This window comes from Gymnodraco acuticeps, unplaced genomic scaffold (genome assembly GCF_902827175.1).
Source record: "Gymnodraco acuticeps unplaced genomic scaffold, fGymAcu1.1, whole genome shotgun sequence".
Taxonomy (NCBI): Eukaryota; Metazoa; Chordata; class Actinopteri; order Perciformes; family Bathydraconidae; genus Gymnodraco; species Gymnodraco acuticeps.
In genome coordinates this window covers 196,013-216,127 of record NW_022990300.1, presented here as the reverse complement: position 1 = coordinate 216,127, position 20,115 = coordinate 196,013, and the positions used below count along the sequence as shown (strand labels likewise).

Sequence of the window (20,115 nt, the reverse complement as noted above, 5' to 3'; positions counted from 1 at the left end):
CAACATTAGCCACCTTTAGCTTAGCGGTGGTGATGTGAAGTCATGTGACCCTGCTGTAGTTCCTTTATAGCCCAACATTAGCCACCTTTAGCTTAGCGGTGGTGATGTGAAGTCATGTGACCTTGCTGTAGTTCCTTTATAGCCCAACATTAGCCACCTTTAGCTTAGCGGTGGTGACGTGAAGTCATGTGACCGTGCTGTAGTTCCTTTATAGCCCAACATTAGCCACCTTTAGCTTAGCGGTGGTGACGTGAAGTCATGTGACCGTGCCGTAGTTCCTTTATAGCCCAACATTAGCCACCTTTAGCTTAGCGGTGGTGATGTGAAGTCATGTGACCGTGATGTAGTTCCTTTATAGCCCAACATTAGCCACCTTTAGCTTAGCGGTGGTGACGTGAAGTCATGTGACCGTGATGTAGTTCCTTTATAGCCCAACATTAGCCACCTTTAGCTTAGCGGTGGTGACGTGAAGTCATGTGACCGTGCTGTAGTTCCTTTATAGCCCAACATTAGCCACCTTTAGCTTAGCGGTGGTGACGTGAAGTCATGTGACCGTGCCGTAGTTCCTTTATAGCCCAACATTAGCCACCTTTAGCTTAGCGGTGGTGACGTGAAGTCATGTGACCGTGCTGTAGTTCCTTTATAGCCCAACATTAGCAACCTTTAGCTTAGCGGTGGTGACGTGAAGTCATGTGACCGTGCTGTAGTTCCTTTATAGCCCAACATTAGCCACCTTTAGCTTAGCGGTGGTGACGTGAAGTCATGTGACCGTGCTGTAGTTCCTTTATAGCCCAACATTAGCAACCTTTAGCTTAGCGGTGGTGACGTGAAGTCATGTGACCGTGCTGTAGTTCCTTTATAGCCCAACATTAGCCACCTTTAGCTTAGCGGTGGTGACGTGAAGTCATGTGACCGTGCTGTAGTTCCTTTATAGCCCAACATTAGCCACCTTTAGCTTAGCATCGGTGATGTGAAATCATGTGACCGTGCTGTAGGTCCTTTATAGCCCAACATTAGCCACCTTTAGCTTAGCGGTGGTGACATGAAGTCATGTGACCGTGCTGTAGTTCCTTTAGTTTTTTACGTCTAAAACCATAAATTGATTTTAATATAATCCTGCTGAGTATCGAATCATTCTTTTGTAGCAGATCTTATTTTCTGCTATATTCCAAAATCCAATGGAAGAATCCCATTGGCTTTTTGTCAGGGAGATGCTAACTTCCATGTCGGCCTACAAAAATACATCATCACTGCATCACTCTTTTGCCAATTATTTAGCCAAGAAGCTAGCTCGGCTAATAACAACAGTATGTATTTTTGAAACCTGACTTTCCCCCATAGTGTTGTACTTATTGTTTTGAGTTTATTGCGCTTCCACCCATTAATTTGTATCCTAAAAGAAGCCCAGATGATACATGCAACAGGAGACATCCTATCATAAGTGTGCTAACACACTGCTGGCTGGTTTCCTCTGTGTTGACTTGTTGCTGGTTCCTGCTGATTCACTGTTTGTTTCAGCAGAGAAACACTGCGGTTTCCAAAAGTCTCCGCCCTGTGAAATGTAGCCTTCCTTGTTTGACGAGTTTGTATGACATCACCTGTGTGTGTGTGTGTGTGTGTGTGTGTGTGTGTGTGTGTGTGTGTGTGTGTGTGTGTGTGTGTGTGTGTGTGTGTGTGTGTGTGTGTGTGTGTGTGTGTGTGTGTGTGTGTGTGTGTGTGTGTGTGTGTGTGTGTGTGTGTGTGTGTGTGTGTGTGTGTGTGTGTGTGTGTGTGTGTGTGTGTGTGCGAGCCCTGCCCTTGCCCCACCCTCCTCTCTCTCTCCCTCCCTTCCTTCCTGTGAGAGCCCTCATTATTTCCTCAGTGAGGATTTGCATGTTTCGTCCTGATGCAGCAGGACATCCTGATGTGTTTAGTGAGTCAGCAGACCAGGAATTAACTGAGATCAACTTCAGAGCTTTTGCATGAATTTAGAGTCTGATACACAGACCCAGGATCAGCTCCTCCAGGGGGGATTTATTCCAGTAGTGAGGCAGAGCAGCTGTGTTTTAATGCACGATGCTGCTGCCCTCTAGAGGGAATTAGGGGATGTCATCCATGCATACTTACATATGAAAACAGATATCCTTTATTTTTCAACAACGGGGAATTGTACATTGTTACAACAAAGAGACAAGCACATGTTAGTAAAATCACATTAAATAAAATCACAAAATAATGCAGTATTTCAAGTGAAAGTAAAAAACATCACAAAACCTGTGGATTTAAAACATGGTATGAAGTAGGGCTGTGCGATTATGGCAAAAATCATAATCACGATTATTTGGGTCAATAATTGATATCACGATTATTTTGACGATTATTCATTGACCATTTATTGAACTTTAAAACAAATAATATTTTACCAATAAACAAGATCAACAAATATGTTGGAGCGCACTTCCAAAACCATACTAAACATATATTAATAATATGATAAATAAAAATAAATTAGACCAAAATAAATTAAATCAAATATGATGCAGTGCACTGTCACAACCTACTGAAAACTCCTTAACATATAGCCAACATTTTGGTAAAACATATTCATTATTCCACTCAGACCCGGCGGCAGACATACGTCTCTGGGCGGGCATTTGATTTACCAGGGCGGGCCCACCACGAAACTTACATTTCCTGGGAAATCTCGAGATTTGTCAAGGGGGGGGGGGGGGGGGGGGGGGGGGGGGGTTAGGTTGCCATAAGGCTGTTGACGGTCTTATAATAGGCTACATCCATTGGTTGGTTTTGTGGCACATTTGTAACGCTGTGCCTACTTGGGCAGGACACAGGCAAACCTGAGCGCACAGGGTGGAGAGGTGGAGTAAGGTTGAGCGATGGAGAGAGAGAGAAATTGAGCGAGGCAGAGAGCATGTGCAGCGGTCGGCTTGAGAGTCAATTTATCTTCAAAATATAATTGCCAGCCTCCCTTGTCCCTGACTGGCTTGCTAGCTCGTTGGTAACTGATGTCTTCTAATGTGCCTGCATCTGGCGCTGAGTTGCCATATTCCTTTCAAGTGTATAAGTGTGAACCACTTCCTGATATTGTTGCAGATAAATATAAATGATAATAGCCAAACTAACCTAGCAAGAGTAAACTGACAGGCTGCTGTGCCGCATCTCACTCAAAAACCCACACGACTCAACCCAGCGAAAAACCAGTCTCTTGCGCAGCCTTTCATTCAGAATTTCATAGCAAAAAAATAAAATAATCTTTCAATATAGTTTAAAACAAAAATAAATATTAGGACAAAGCCCTACAAATAACAACAATAAACATAATCAGTGGCGGCTCCAGAGTATTTTTGTTGGTTAATCTATGGTAGGGCTAACCCATACAGTGGTGGGGCTCAAGTCAGTATTTGCAATGTAATTACATACACGCTCCCCTTGACAGTGAAACGCCACGCGTGAGGTTTAGATTATTTCCCTGTCTCAATCCAAATTGAACTGTTTGAAATAAAAAGGCACATTTGTGTTGTAGTAAATAAAAAGGGCGACCTGGAGCCAATCCTGCAATTTCCCCACAGGTGAAAGAGTTGACATGCTGAAAACCCAACCCCTGCAGGGGGGTCTGGGGGGATTCTCCCCCAGGAGATTTTTTGAAATACTAACATAAAATACACATTCTGGTACTCTCTTGAGAAGAGAAATAAATAAATCTATTACTACACGACATATTTAAAAAAAATGAATGCCATTTTAGTTTTGTGTTACTTTGTTCTGAAAGCTGAACCTGCTGCTCCTCACAGAGAGAAGAGGGAAGAGGCTGTGTGAATGACTTTACATTGTGGATAAGGGTGGATAGCCCCCATTGTTCTGTGTGTCAAAATGAAAGACAGCCCACACACCTATCACTCATCAAACCGTGGGGTCTCATTTCATTACGTGTTGATTTCTATCAACACGTAATGTTGTATCGATGTAGGCTAGAAATGTACTACAGCAAAAGTATTCTCCGTCGGGACTTCCTGCAACAACACCACGTCGTTATCGTGATTCTGATTGGCCAGAAGACATTATCAAAGATGTTCTATTGAGAAGATGATCACTACGTGACAAAAGTTTTCCAACCGTTTCTAGTCTTCGGTATTTACTGCTGTCTGTGCAATTTACTCCGCGCGAGTTGGCGGACTTTATTTAGCTTACTTTAAAATCCTTTTTCATGGTGGGGCTAAGCCATTTCTTGGTATGGCTGTAGCCTACCCCAGTATACCCTGGCGCCGCCACTGAACATAATAATAAAACAATTAAAATGTTGTATTCAGGCCTGATTAAAACAGCGGGCCCAAATCCTGGATGGGCGGGCCCGGCCCCATGGGGCCCGCCCATGACGCCGGGTCTGATTCCACTCAGTTAAACGTTGAAGGCTGGCCCACCGTCATGGTCCGGCCAATCACAAAGCTTTGATGCGTTCAAGTGCATTATTCTGGCACAGGAAGATTATGTTACAGGACATTAACGATAAAACAGAATATTGTTGTTCTATTTTTAGACACATCTCGCGATCGACTGGTTGGGCACCCCTGGGCTAGACCATAGGTCCGTTGTGGTAGCAAAGTAGTCAGCTGAAGCCACATCTCTCTCAACTTCCCCACGGCATTTTTCACATAGCGCAGGCAGCGCAGACCTGCTGAAATAATACCGAGACGGCATCGCGTAACGCTTGTCCAACGTGTTGACAAGTTGCTTAAAGCCCTGGTTGCTAACAGTGCTAACTGGGCACATATCTTTAGCGATGTGGAATGTAATGGCAAAGTACTTGCAAATAGTGGAAATAGTTTTACCCTTCTTTTTAACGAGTTGCTGCTCTTGTTCTGACATCTTCGCTCGCGCTGAACACTCACAACACATGTCACTCCCACGTGGCCGAGTGGGCTTTTAGGGAGCGGCGAAAGCGCACCCAGCAAAATAATCGTATTTTGTCAATTATGCTGTTTTCATAATTGTCGCAAGCCATAATCGTAATCGCGATTAAAATACGATTAATTGCACAGCCCTAGTTTGAAGTGAATATACATTTTATAAAAGTCATTAACTTTAGTTTTGTCTTTAAAATATCAGAATATTTTGGAACATTTTGGTTTCTTAATCGTATATCTTGTGTGTCTCGAACCCAAAGAAATGCACTTCTTTGAAATGTAAATATTAAACTGAAAAAAGGAAATCTCAATATTTGAGTCCCAAAAAAACAGCAATTTCTGCCCTTTATGAAAAAGTACTTTGAACTTTTAATTAATTTTTGTTTTGTTTTAAATTAGGGCTGTCAAACGATTACAATTTGTAATCAGATTAATCACAGCTTAAAAATTAATTAATCATGATTAATCACCATTCGAACTATGTCTAAAATATGCCATTTATTTATGTATATTGTTGTGGGAATGGAAAGATACATGAAAGAAGGCGGATATATCCATTTAACATACGTATGTTTATTATAACATTGTTCTGTGTGTCAAAATGAAAGACAGCCCACACACCTATCATCAAACCGTGGGGTCTTAATTCATTACGTGTTGATTTCTATCAACGGGGGAGTACTTCAGGAAAGTCGACAGAGGGGGGGCGGCTAGTGGAGTACTTCGTGACCACAGAGTGTGAACGTTGTGATCAGCTGTTTTAGCGCAGTTCTCCAGTGAAGGGGGGGAGTCTCCCTCCGCAGCCGGTTGGCGTAGTTTTGGCACAATTCCGTTGTACAGACCGACGTTAACAGCAGCCCTGTCTGTGCACACGGAGACCGACTCTGTCGTCCGGTGATCTAACCGCCTTCTGGAAAAGCTTCACAAGTACGTCGGTACGCAAATGCGCTTTGTGACACAAGTGACGGTACGCATTTCAGATTACGCACATAACCTGCGTACCAGTTATGTGTTACCTGTACTACAGCAAAAGTATTCTCCGTCGGGACTTCCTGCAACAACACCACGCCGTTATCTTGATTCTGATTGGCCAGAAGACATTATCAAAGATGTTCTATTGAGAAGACGATCACTACGTGACAAAAGTTTTCAAAACCGTTTCTGGTCTTCGTTATTTCCAGACAAGTGGCTACTGAAACCAATCTTACTAACTGCTGTCTGTGCAATTCTCTGCGCGAGTTGGCAGACTTTATTTGGGACTAAGCCGTTTCTTGGTATGGGTGTAGCCTACCCCAGCCATACCCTGGCGCTGCCACTGGTGGGATGTATGGGGCGGGACATTCTGCACATGCGTTAAATATTTTAACGCAATTAATTCAAAAAATTAATTACCGCCGTTAACGCGATAATTTTGACAGCATTATTTTAAATATCTTGTTACTCTTTATAATTTTGCTCTTGTGTTTTTCTTCTTCTTCGTCTCCCTCCTCCTCCTCCTCCTCTTCCTCTCAGTGGTTTGTGTGATAACATCATCCAGGACGTCATCTACAGCTTCCTCGTTCTTCCCAACCGGATCACCATTCCTCTGGTGGGAGAGGCCCAACTGGCCCAGCTCCGCTTCCCCATTCCCCAGGTAACACACACACACACACACACACACACACACACACACACACACACACACACACACACACACACACACACACACACACACACACACACACACACACACACACACACACTCACACAGTCATATGCTCATAATATCAATACATTTAGGCACATTTAAGTTTGACTCACACACACACACACACACACACACTCTCACACATTTTACAGTGTCATAGTTTTCAGACAATAAGTAAATTAATGAATCTGTTAATTGGTTGTTTTATATGATTTTCTGTTATCTGTATTCTGTGTATTTACAATTAAATGTTCGCATATGGGTCGAAAAATCAAAATAAACTAAACCAAATGTATCAAGCCTCTTATTTTTGAGTGAATTGCTCATCCTGTCTCAAGAAGCAAGCCGAAAAACTGCTAAATTACAAAAAATGTGTACTTATTCCTTCACTTTACTACTACCATTGTGTCATTTGCACTATTTTCTTGCACTGTTCTTTTAATATGAAGTATTCTTGTTGATTTGGAGGCGCCACCAACTTCAGATTTGGATTGCCAACAACTTCTCTGTAACCATTGTGTAATTGCCAATAAAGCTTTTGATTCTCTAATCCTCAGGGCGTGCTGAGGATCCACTTCATCGAGGCGCAGGAACTGCTGGGTAAAGACAAGTTTTTGGGCGGGCTGATCAAAGGGAAGTCCGACCCGTACGGTGTCATCAAGGTGGGAACGCAGCTCTTCCAAAGCAAAGTCATCCACGAGACCGTCAACCCCAAGTGGAACGAAGTGTATGAGGTAAAGTCTGACAGAGGATCCCTATAGAAAGCTTCAATATGAGTTCAAATGGGAAAAATTACATTTTATTTCATTGTTAACCCTCTGAGACCCACGGGGCCGTATACGATCCCAAATATTACGTTGTGTTCAAAGCGTCATAACCTCTGAGCTGTTTGAGCCAGAGACATGCCGTGTTTTTCCTCTTAAACTAGAAACGGCAATAAACAAAGGCGTTTACTTATTTTTGGTGAAACGAATGTGCATAAAGTTTTAAAGGATGCGGATAGTCTCACCTTGATTCTGGCGCAGTGTTTTATAGATCTATTCTCATCCACCATCTTTGTTTGTGACGTAAAGAGTGTAAGAGTCACGTTTGTGAATCGGTCCCTCTGAGTGGATGCAGTCACAGCCAATCGGAGTCTGACTCAGTTCCGTTGTTATGTGTACTGAAACGAGAGCCGGTCAAATTCCACGCGCAAAAAGTAAATAAAAGTTGGAATACGTTATTTTAGTGTCTTAAAAGTAGACCGAGGAAGTTTACTACAGCTGAGGCTTTGGAGCGGACTTTTCACATTATATTGTATATAAGTCTCTAATGAGTGACATGTATCCTCAGCTGAGGTTGTGCTGATTTCTGGGATGTGTACAACTTGATTATTCTCTGAAGAAATGACAATTTATAAGACAAAACACAAACATATACAAACACGGAAATGTCCTATGTGGGTCTCAGAGGGTTAGGCAAGATGAGTCTATTAGACAAGGCAATTAAAACATTAAAAGCCATAGTGCAAAATAAACACATTGTAAAAGTATATGTAAATACATTTAAAGTATCATTAGGTTTATGATGTTTAATAAAGAAAGTAAAACAAACAATAACCGAGGAAGATATGGTGAACAAAAAGTGTTGGCTTCTTATATAACATTATCAACAGTATTTAACAATTATAAATATGTGTATTAGTATTTATAAAGACATTATTAATGCTCCAGATCCTTCCTATGGATCTACAGTAACAATGCAGGTTACACAGCCTAAGTATTGTCCGTTTTAAATGTAGTTTTATTCATGTTTATTTGTATTTTCAGGCCTTGATGTACGAACACGCTGGACCAAACATGCTGGAGATCGAGCTGTTTGATGAAGACACGGATAAAGACGACTTCCTCGGGAGGTAAATGTTCAAACGTATTAAAAACTCCTTGGAAAGTGAAACCCCTCTCCTTCCCCCCGCTCTGTTTCTCTCTCTTTACAACCTCTGATCTTTGTTAAACTCAAAGCCCAAGCCTTATATATTCTGTCTCTTAAAACGTTATGATATTTAAATATTTTTGCATGAGTTAAGGAACTGTTTTTAGGGATGCTTTAGGCCAGAAAGGGTCATGGATTTGGTGTTTTTTACTGTATCTCTCCATAGATTTCCATCCACATCCACCAAAAATGGTCAACCTATTCTTGTCTTTGCTCCTAAAATATAAAGACTTCAGGTTTCATATTATAAGATATTAATATGCTTTGGTTAACGATTGATGTTTGGACAATATGAGACATTAAAAGCTGTTATTTTGGGCTCTGAGAACTTTGAATAATATAAGATTATTCAAAGTTGTGGCCCCACTTATGACACAAAGTCTTTAGCAGTAAATCAACATTACAGATTCACTTTGGTGATAAAAGACAGATTTAAAAGTGCTGACACGACTCTAATGTGTACTGCAAATAATAATGATAATAGTTTCTAGAGTATCATTGTGTGTTTCTCTTGTGTTACACTAATCATAGTCGTCACATTAATAGGATTTCACACTCCATTAACCTGAAGCTGCCTCACAGCGACTCTCACTGGGGTTTAATGAGCGCAGCGGTGTGTCAGACTTTAATTCATACCCGAAGCCATTAACCGTGTGTGTGTGTGTGTGTGTGTGTGTGTGTGTGTGTGTGTGTGGTGTGTGTGTGTGTGTGTGTGTGGTGTGTGTGTGTGTGGTGTGTGTGTGTGTGTGTGTGTGTGGTGTGTGTGTGTGTGTGTGTGTGTGTGTGTGTGTGTGTGTGTGTGTGTGTGTGTGTGTGTGTGTGTGTGTGTGTGTGTGTGTGTGTGTGTTGTGTGTGTGTGTGTGTGTGTGTGTGTGTGTGTGTGTGTGTGTGTATGTGTGTGTGTGTGTGTGTGTGTGTGTGTGTGATGAGTCGGCACTCATATAAAGTTCGGTGTGTTTTGTTTTTCAGTCTGATGATCGACGTGGCCGAGCTGCAGAAGGAGCAGAATGTGGACGAGGTAATCTGCAGATTTTACTCTCAAATTTAAATAGGAGACTTTTAGTGAAATATTTGCTCCTCTGCGCTCATTAGTCATTTATTTAGAGGTGTCCTGTCACTCAAACCCTGTGTGCAAAACCCATTAGTATTGGAGTTTCTGTTGATAAAGGTTGAATTTGTGCAAGTTTATTAAGTTGTTCCCTCCTGTTAGCCATGATGTAGCATTATAGTGATGAAACTCCCAATTAATTGAGGCTCTAGAGCAGGGGTGTCAAACTCAAGGCCTGGGGGCCAAATCTGGCCCGCCACTTCATTTTATGTGGCCCACAAGAGCTTGCAAAGAATATAATACGTTTATGATAAGGTTACGTTCCGCTTTACAGGAGCACGTTGCCCATAAACTACATGTCCCACAATGCATCTCATTTTGTGAGATGCACACTGAAGAGACTTGCAATTATTTTCCCTAGACTTCTGCTTTCTATGGGCTCAGAACAGTCTCATAATACACACATGCACACAGAAGGAGTCACACTTGTGTTTCTCAATGCACACAAATGTGTTCCGTTTCATATTCATGTAAATAAAATCCAAATACAGAAAAAAGTTTTACAGATGTATTTTTGATCCTCACATATTTGTTTTCCGTTTAAATCCTCTGCACCTTCAAACACACACCGCTTCCTTTGCACGGATCGCTGTGCATTCGTGTGTGGGTTTTTTGAGACTCCCCTGACGCTCAGCCGATTCGTACTTGTAATTTGTTCTATCTATAGCCAATCAGATGTCTCCTTCATTCTAAGCCAATCACATGAGCGCGCCCCCACGAGGGTATGATTTCTTGCGTTCATGACACTTCATATACGCATTTTGCGTATTCAGCTCGCTAAACAGAGGGCGGAGCTTCAGGTGATCATGCAGAGCTGCGTGTCTCCGTCAGACTCAGCAGCTGATCTGATCTCTCTCTCGTCCGGTTATACTTCACTCGCGTTTATGTCCATATCGATCAGATCCAGCTCTCCTGATCGGCCTTTATAGAGAGCACCGATCAAACTATTAAGAGTGAATATCGGCCGATAATGACCGGCGGGGCTCCTCCCCGTTAACAGGTCACTGTCTAGCACTGGCTTCGTAGTGCACTGATCGATTAGGCTAAGCTAACCTGTAGCTGCTCCCTCCACACTCACAACAACTTCATGCAGACATAAATAAAGCAGCTGTATTCGCCATACAGGAAACACACGTTTTTGTGTAGCATTCATCAATGGTTCGGAAAGTGGCGCTGCACCTTAATAATATAACTTTATGCTTGTATTTGCGTGCATTTCCTGTTCGGAAAGTGGCGCTGTACTGAGAGTGGAGGGTGTCCTGACATTAGCGCCTGCAGGCAGGCTCCATGGAGCTGTCAGCTCCCGACTGCGCAAAATGCGTACATGAAGCGCTACGTCATGAACGCAATACATCTACCCTCGTGGGGGCGCACTCATGTGATTGGCTTAGAATGAAGGAGACATCTGATTGGCTATAGATAGAAACAATTACAAGTACGAATCGGCTGATCGTCAGGGGAGTCTCAAAAAACCCACACACGAATGCACAGCGATCCGTGCACAGGAAGCGGTTTGTGTTTGCAGGTTCAGAGGTTTTAAACTGAAAACAAATATGTGAGGATCAAAAATACATCTGTACAACTTTTATCTGTATTTGGATTTTATTTACATGAATATGAAACGGAACACATTTGTGTTTGCATTGAAAAACACAAGTGTGGATCCTTCTGTGTGCATGTGTGTATTATGAGACTGTTCTGAGCCCATAGCTTTCAGACGTAGTTAATTATGAAGTTATTACCCTATCTGATAATAATCCAATGCAGAGGAAATATTGTAAAATAATACATTATTTTATATATATTATACATATTTATGTATCTTATATAGTCTTAAAGTTACCACCGGCCCTTTGAGTGCAACCATAATTATAATGTGGCCCGCGATGAAATTGAGTTTGACCCCCCTGCTCCAGAGAGACTAAACCTGAAAGCGTCCGTAGTGATAATGAAACGTTTATGATGTTTAATAAAGAAAGTACAATAACCCAGGTAGGAACATATGGTGACCAAACATTGTTGGCTTCTTATATAACATCATCTGATAAAGGAGATTATCAACATTTTATTTTTTGGAGGATGATGCATTAATGTATTAACCATCATTTAAAAAAAGTGTCATTGCATCTTAATGTTTTACATAAGAAACAGTTTTTCTGCAAATCTTCTGTCATTTTAAGCACATTTTTATGCTTACTTTCTTAAACGCTGGATGTGTAAAAACATAACTGTGTTTAGACAATAACAGATGAATTATATAGCAAATTGCTTTAATCTGGTACAAAGCATCTTATCTCTTATTTATGTTGTTTTTGAACATGGTCCCTGACAACTAAACCAATAAACTCAACTAAGAGAAGAAAAGCTGTTTAAAAACCAACGTACTTACCTTCAAACAAAGTCGTGATGAAGAGTAGCAAGAACAGTTATTTCGATCTGTAAAAACATTGCAAAAACAATCGCCTTCACTTCTAAAATCCATATATTGTTATTTATGAGATAGAATTGAATGCAAGAGGGTGGAAATTGTCTATAAAAAGTATTCTGATATTAACAACAAGACCTTTTTTCTGTGTCTGCAGTGGTTTGTGATAGAAGACGTGGCGACAGGGAAGATTCACCTCAAACTGGAGTGGTTATCTCTGCTGCCCTCACCGGAGAAACTGGACCAGGTACTTCATTTAATGAGGAAAACTCATTTCAATTATTAATATCAAACTTTAAAAAACTGTGGAAGCAATATATGGGACGGGTGGCGCAGTGGTCTGTGCATCCGATCATCAGATCAAGGGGAGTGCTGGGGAACTCCAGTTCGAAACCCGCTCCTGCCGCCACTGCGTCAGGCCGTTGTGTCCTTGGGCAAGACACTTCACCCGGATTTGCTCCTGTGGGTATTGTCCACAGTACATGTATCATATCAATGTGTACTTGTAAAAGCGCCTCGATGACCTCGAGGCGTGAAGATGGGCGGTGTGGCGCAGTGCGCTGTGCAATGATCATCAGATCAAGGGGTGAAACCCGCCGCTGCTGCGTCTGTAAAGCCGTTGTGTCCTTGGGCAAGACACTTCACCTGAACTTGCTCCTGTGGGTATTGTCCACAGTGACCATTGCATGTATAAAAAAAAAATATGTGTAATGTGTATTTGTAAAGCGCTTTGAGCATCTGGAAAAGCGCTTTAATAAATGTAAGGAATTATTATTAATTATTATGTTACATCAACCAAAAACTCTTTATTTTATTTTATACTTATTACGTTAGTTTGTTTGCTTTTTGGGGTCGCTATAAAAAAGATTGAACTGTAAACTTAGCAAAATGCTATACAAATACTATGTGACCCCAAATAAAGAATGGATGATGACTGAACACCAGCAGGGATTCAGAGACATGAGGTCTGTTAGAAAACTCTCCCTGGTCCCCGGCTTGAGCTTCAGTCTCAGGATCCATGTGTCTGTGATCCTCTCCAGAATGGAAGCAGTCATCACATACAGAGCATCAACTAGTTCCTGAACAGTGTCCTTCACATGCTGATATCCAAGAGAGGGAGTTACACAGTCACAAGATGGAGGAATAGAAAGCAGTATTCAATGTTTACTTCAGATTAGCTCCACGTCAGAAATGAGCATGCTTGATGTCTCTCTCCATAGAGGCTGAATCATCATGTTAATCACATAGCTATCATATGCCTCAAACAGTCCTGATGCTCTTCTAGGTAATCACACATCCTGTCATGAACACAGCTACAGTTGGGATACCTTTGTTATCATGTGACTCTGATATTGGAAGAGGACATTCAGTATTCTCCCAACAATAAAAACATGGACATGTAAGCTCTTCCCATGAGGCTTTGCAGGATACATTTACCCCAAAAACTAACCAGTGTCTCTTCCTCTTCCTCTCAGGCGCTAACGAGCATTAAAGCTGATCGCAATCAGGCGAACGACGGCCTTTCGTCGGCGTTGCTCGTCGTTTTCCTGGATTCAGCAAGAAATCTGCCGGTAAGTCAGTCTGATCCAACTTCCCAGCATGCACCTGGGCTAATGATTTACATTTTTAACCCTCAAGTCAAGAGGCGCTTTCACACAGAGTACTTTTCCCAAGAACTAGGCCGATAGGGAGGGGAGATTTGGTTTCACACCAAAAAGATCTGGAACTAGTCCCTAGTTTGCGCGAACTTTTTCACCCCCAGATCGTCCCTGCTAGAGAGGGGGTACTGTCCTGGGGAGGAAATGGTTCGTGGGTGTGTCGGCCACACTAACTATTTCTGATTGGCTGGGTAAATTGTAAACCACGCCCCGTAAAACTCCGAAAAGTTTTGTGAAGCCGCCATTTTATTTGCTCGCATTAGCATTATTAGCATTAGCATTAGCCCAGTGCAGAAACACAGAGAGACTAACTTATGGCAACACAAAAGAAAACATGGGAGCGGTGGAGATGAGGAGGTGTCGGCGTTCTGGCGATTTACTCGGAAGGCTTCAGTAGAAGCTGCTGGGAGTCCCAGCAGCTTCTACTGAAGCCTTCCCCAACTCCGGGGGACTCCGGGACTTCTGGTGGCAGTGTACGCCGTGAAGTGGTTTGCGGCCTGCCAGTAAATCCAAAGCAGAAGAAGAAGAAGTGACGTCAGCGGCTTAATCTGCGTAATCTTCCCTCAGGGACTTATTCCGGTGAGAACGCGATCTACTAGTTCCAGGGACTAAAGAGTTCGGTACCGGGAACTAAGTACTGCAAAGTACTTGGTGTGAAAGCGGCTAAGGAGAGAAAAAGGGCGTTTGTTGTTGATTGTGTTTGAAAAAGCAACTTGTTTAAGATATAGGGACTGTTGTGCCCTGTCTGTTATAAATCTCTCTCTCTTTCTGAACTGTATAACTTAACATGTTGATTTCTCTGCTTATGTTGTGTTATTTAGTTTTTACGAGACACCCGTAACACTGTTGATGTATTTTTACATACTTTTTTTTAAATATTGCTGTAGGTTGCTGTCTTTGTTGCTGTGTGGTTGAATACTTTTAATGAGGATGTTCCTGATTTCCCAACCATGAGATGCTGAAGGAGTTTTGAAACACACATTGTTGGGAACAGATGAAGAGTTTTACAAATCCAGTTTGATCTCGTTGGATCCAGTTTCTACTTCAGTCTTTCACTCATTTTCTGTTCTTCACTCCATTTCCTCTCAAATATACCATAGAATAAGCCTACCAATTAATAGTGATTGATGTTGTCATAGTGCTTTATTATGATATTTTTACAACTCAAACTGAATTAAATATTATTATTAGTGTGTGTTCTTGAACTTTCTTTTTAAATTCGCATTATTTATTTTTTTAAATATGCTAAAATCAATATTTGCTTCAATGCTAAATATTCTTCTGTTTGATCAAATAACATAATACATTGAATATTTTACTCATGTATGAACTAGTACTGGTGCAGCAGTTATCAGTCAAGTAAGTCTACATTTGTTTCCTAATAAAAATAATACAAATTGTGGAAGACAGTGAAAAATATACTCTATGTTAAAAATGTTGTCTTTTGATTAAATATTATTATAACGTAAAAACCGCATTAGAGCTAAACCTCTTGAAATGGATTTGCCTAAAATAAAACATTATTATTATTTCATCTGGCAGTAGCTGTTCACAATTCTATCACGCTGTATTTCCTGGTTGAAATACCTTTATTTGTTAGCTTTAACCTCCGTAGTGCAGGCTTACCTTCCTCTTTTCAGCCCCTTCTTCTTCCTCCTCCTCTTCCTCTTCCTCCTCTCTGAAGAGCGTCTTCGAGGGGAACTTGGGTTCTGGATACTTAAAAGAGAGGCGGGCGGCGGGCCTCGTGTTTTGCGAGAACACGGCTTCTCTCTATAGGACGTTATTTGTGAGTGGGTTTGATCACTGATAGATAACATCTGCTCGACGTCATGCTACCCTTTTTGTTACGTTTGTTAAAATAGAAAACGTTTGGAGTGTTTGCCTGATGAGCATGAATCCCGACTCGTGCATGAGAATTCATTAAATAATTGTAATCATTATTTGTTTTAGGAATAACCCGTGTTTGAAAACCATAGCAGTGGTGGGCGAAAGCCACATGCTAATCATGCTAAATATAGCGCTAGCTAAGCAGCAGTTGGTCGGTAATGAACCGTTTTCTAGCTTAAAGGGGTCATACTATGCTCATGTATATCACTATGTAGTGTCTCTACTTTAAAGAGTCCTCTCCTGCTGATGTTCAGGTGTATATCAGTATGTAATGTCTCTACTTTAAAGAGTCCTCTCCTGCTGATGTTCAGGTGTATATCACTATGTAGTGTAGTCCTTTCCTGCTGATGTTCAGGTGTATATCAGTATGTAGTGTCTGTACTTTAAAGAGTCCTCTCCTGCTGATGTTCAGGTGTATATCACTATGTAGTGTCTCTACTTTAAAGAGTCCTCACCTGCTGATGTTCAGGTGTATATCACTATGTAGTGTCTCTACTTTAAAGAGTCCTCTCCTGCTGATGTTCAGGTGTATATCAGTATATAGTGTCTCTACTTTAAAGAGTCCTCTCCTGCTGATGTTCAGGTGTATATCAGTATGTAATGTCTCTACTTTAAAGAGTCCTCTCCTGCTGATGTTCAGGTGTATATCAGTATGTAGTGTCTCTACTTTAAAGAGTCCTCTCCTCCTGATGTTCAGGTGTATATCATTATGTAGTGTCTACTTTAAAGAGTCCTCTCCTGCTGATGTTCAGGTGTATATCAGTATGTAGTGTCTCTTCTTTAAAGAGTCCTCTCCTCCTGATGTTCAAGTGTATATCAGTATGTAGTGTCTCTACTTTAAAGAGTCCTCTCCTGCTGATGTTCAGGTGTATATCAGTATGTAGTGTCTCTAATTTAAAGAGTCCTCTCCTGCTGATGTTCAGGTGTATATCAGTATGTAGTGTCTCTACTTTAAAGAGTCCTCTCCTGCTGATGTTCAGGTGTATATCAGTATGTAGTGTCTCTACTTTAAAGAGTCCTCTCCTGCTGATGTTCAGGTGTATATCAGTATGTAGTGTCTCTACTTTAAAGAGTCCTCTCCTGCTGATGTTCAGGTGTATATCACTATGTAGTGTCTCTGCTTTAAAGAGTCCTCTCCTGCTGATGTTCAGGTGTATATCACTATGTAGTGTCTCTACTTTAAAGAGTCCTCTCCTGCTGATGTTCAGGTGTATATCACTATGTAGTGTCTCTACTTTAAAGAGTCCTCTCCTGCTGATGTTCAGGTGTATATCAGTATATAGTGTCTCTACTTTAAAGAGTCCTCTCCTGCTGATGTTCAGGTGTATATCAGTATGTAATGTCTCTACTTTAAAGAGTCCTCTCCTGCTGATGTTCAGGTGTATATCAGTATGTAGTGTCTCTACTTTAAAGAGTCCTCTCCTCCTGATGTTCAGGTGTATATCATTATGTAGTGTCTACTTTAAAGAGTCCTCTCCTGCTGATGTTCAGGTGTATATCAGTATGTAGTGTCTCTACTTTAAAGAGTCCTCTCCTGCTGATGTTCAGGTGTATATCAGTATGTAGTGTCTCTTCTTTAAAGAGTCCTCTCCTCCTGATGTTCAAGTGTATATCAGTATGTAGTGTCTCTACTTTAAAGAGTCCTCTCCTGCTGATGTTCAGGTGTATATCAGTATGTAATGTCTCTACTTTAAAGAGTCCTCTCCTGCTGATGTTCAGGTGTATATCAGTATGTAGTGTCTCTAATTTAAAGAGTCCTCTCCTGCTGATGTTCAGGTGTATATCAGTATGTAGTGTCTCTACTTTAAAGAGTACTCTCCTGCTGATGTCCAGGTGTATATCAGTATGTAATGTCTCTACTTTAAAGAGTCCTCTCCTGCTGATGTTCAGGTGTATATCAGTATGTAGTGTCTCTTCTTTAAAGAGTCCTCTCCTCCTGATGTTCAGGTGTATATCAGTATGTAGTGTCTCTACTTTAAAGAGTCCTCTCCTGCTGATGTTCAGGTGTATATCAGTATGTAGTGTCTCTACTTTAAAGAGTCCTCTCCTGCTGATGTTCAGGTGTATATCAGTATGTAGTGTCTCTACTTTAAAGAGTCCTCTCCTGCTGATGTTCAGGTTCATATTTGTATGTAGTGTCTCTACTTTAAAGAGTCCTCTCCTGCTGATGTTCAGGTGTATATCAGTATGTAGTGTTTCTACTTTAAAGAGTCCTCTCCTGCTGATGTCCATGTGTATATCAGTATGTAGTGTCTCTACTTTAAAGAGTCCTCTCCTGCTGATGTTCAGGTGTATATCAGTATGTAGTGTCTCTACTTTAAAGAGTCCTCTCCTGCTGATGTTCAGGTGTATATCAGTATATATTGTCTCTACTTTAAAGAGTCCTCTCCTGCTGATGTTCAGGTGTATATCAGTATGTAATGTCTCTACTTTAAAGAGTCCTCTCCTGCTGATGTTCAGGTGTATATCAGTATGTAGTGTCTCTACTTTAAAGAGTCCTCTCCTGCTGATGTTCAGGTTCATATTTGTATGTAGTGTCTCTACTTTAAAGAGTCCTCTCCTGCTGATGTTCAGGTGTATATCAGTATGTAGTGTTTCTACTTTAAAGAGTCCTCTCCTGCTGATGTCCATGTGTATATCAGTATGTAGTGTCTCTACTTTAAAGAGTCCTCTCCTGCTGATGTTCAGGTGTATATCAGTATGTAGTGTCTCTACTTTAAAGAGTCCTCTCCTGCTGATGTTCAGGTGTATATCAGTATGTAGTGTCTCTACTTTAAAGAGTCCTCTCCTGCTGATGTTCAGGTGTATATCAGTATGTAGTGTCTCTACTTTAAAGAGTCCTCTCCTGCTGATGTTCAGGTGTATATCAGTATGTAGTGTCTCTACTTAAAGAGTCCTCTCCTCCTGATGTTCAGGTGTATATCAGTATGTAGTGTCTCTACTTTAAAGAGTCCTCTCCTGCTGATGTTCAGGTGTATATCAGTATGTAGTGTCTCTACTTTAAAGAGTCCTCTCCTGCTGATGTTCAGGTGTATATCAGTATGTAGTGTCTCTACTTTAAAGAGTCCTCTCCTGCTGATGTTCAGGTGTATATCAGTATGTAGTGTCTCTACTTTAAAGAGTCCTCTCCTGCTGATGTTCAGGTGTATATCAGTATGTAGTGTCTCTACTTTAAAGAGTCCTCTCCTGCTGATGTTCAGGTTCATATTTGTATGTAGTGTCTCTACATGTCTCCATGCTTTAATGTTCAAAAAGCTCTTTATTGTTCTCATGTGCTGCAGCACCTCTTTTCACCCTCTGTCTGAAACCAGAGCCCAGTCTGCTCTGATTGGTTAGCTGGCTGGCTCTGTTGTGATTGGTCAACTGCTTAGAGATGTCACATACAAAGAAAAACTAGTTTTTGAGACTCTGAGAGGGAGGCTGAATCCTCTCTGGATTGCTTTCCCTCCATCCTCCCTGAAGACACCCATTCTCTCTAGTAGCACATTGTAACCCCTCCATGAAGAACTGTGGCTATTTTGTTTCATTCATTTTAAAGTAATGCACAGACATGTTGACAAAAAATGACCTCGACACTGAAACACATGTAGTTCTCACTGTTTGCCACTAGGTGTCTCCAATGAGCACTGCTTTGATGATATGTCCCTTTAATCAAACAGTTTAATTGTCAACAAGTCTGTGTTTTACTTTAAAATCTAACCCTAACTTCACATGTATCCATGTTACATCAAAGCTAACCTTGGGGATGATGAGGGAAATCCAATATTTCAAAAAATGACAACAACATCCTCTTAAATACATTTGATTTGAATGTTTAATTTTTCATTTTTAACCCAGAGGACACACTAGTTATGCATTTGTTCTGAGTTACATTGATTTCAAACTGTGTGTTCCTGTGATGAGGTGATAACGTTGAAATGAATGGATTTCCCGCCTACATACACATATAAATGTCACCCAGTGTCTCTTTCCTCTGATCCTCATTCATCAATCTCTTTCCATGTTAATCAATGACTCCCATCTAATGCTGTCTTAACTAGAGTCCAACTAATATGCTTTAAATTAGGTTTATGGCAGATATTCTTGTATTAACATAATTCAAGACAAATTAAATTGTAATGTTTTATTTCTTTTGACATTTTTTTTAATTTTATTTTAAACTATAGTGGATTTTTTTTAACTATAATAATAAAAATCAACAATTAAAATAATATAAATAATAATAAAACATTTCATTTTTATTTAGTATTTGTATTATTTATTACTATTATTATTTAATATTATAAATGTAATATTTTAATTATTATAATTTTTTAGTATTATCATTATTACATTAAATATAAGTAAATATAATTATATTTTAAATGAAAAACCCCTCCTTTGCAATAAATCTTGAATTGTATCCTTAAATATATATATATTAAAACAAATATATATATATATTAATATCGGCCTGATAAATCCAGTATTGGTCGGACTCT

At 40.6% G+C, this 20,115-nt stretch overlaps 1 protein-coding gene across 4 annotated transcripts in view; it reads left to right on the top strand.

Annotated features, from left to right (window-relative positions):
* LOC117550272 (extended synaptotagmin-2-like) overlaps window positions 1–20,115 on the top strand; it is a 66,351-nt gene that overhangs the window by 34,488 nt on the left and 11,748 nt on the right. For 2 of the 4 annotated variants that reach the window (XM_034222651.1, XM_034222650.1), the window contains exons 9-15: window positions 6,411–6,531; window positions 7,143–7,319; window positions 8,394–8,479; window positions 9,526–9,574; window positions 12,247–12,336; window positions 13,565–13,660; window positions 15,432–15,533. In XM_034222651.1, the coding sequence (XP_034078542.1) occupies window positions 6,411–6,531; window positions 7,143–7,319; window positions 8,394–8,479; window positions 9,526–9,574; window positions 12,247–12,336; window positions 13,565–13,660; window positions 15,432–15,533 (721 nt within the window). The remainder of the gene's footprint in view (window positions 1–6,410; window positions 6,532–7,142; window positions 7,320–8,393; window positions 8,480–9,525; window positions 9,575–12,246; window positions 12,337–13,564; window positions 13,661–15,431; window positions 15,534–20,115) is intronic. The other 2 variants (XM_034222653.1, XM_034222652.1) reach the window with 1 other exon arrangement.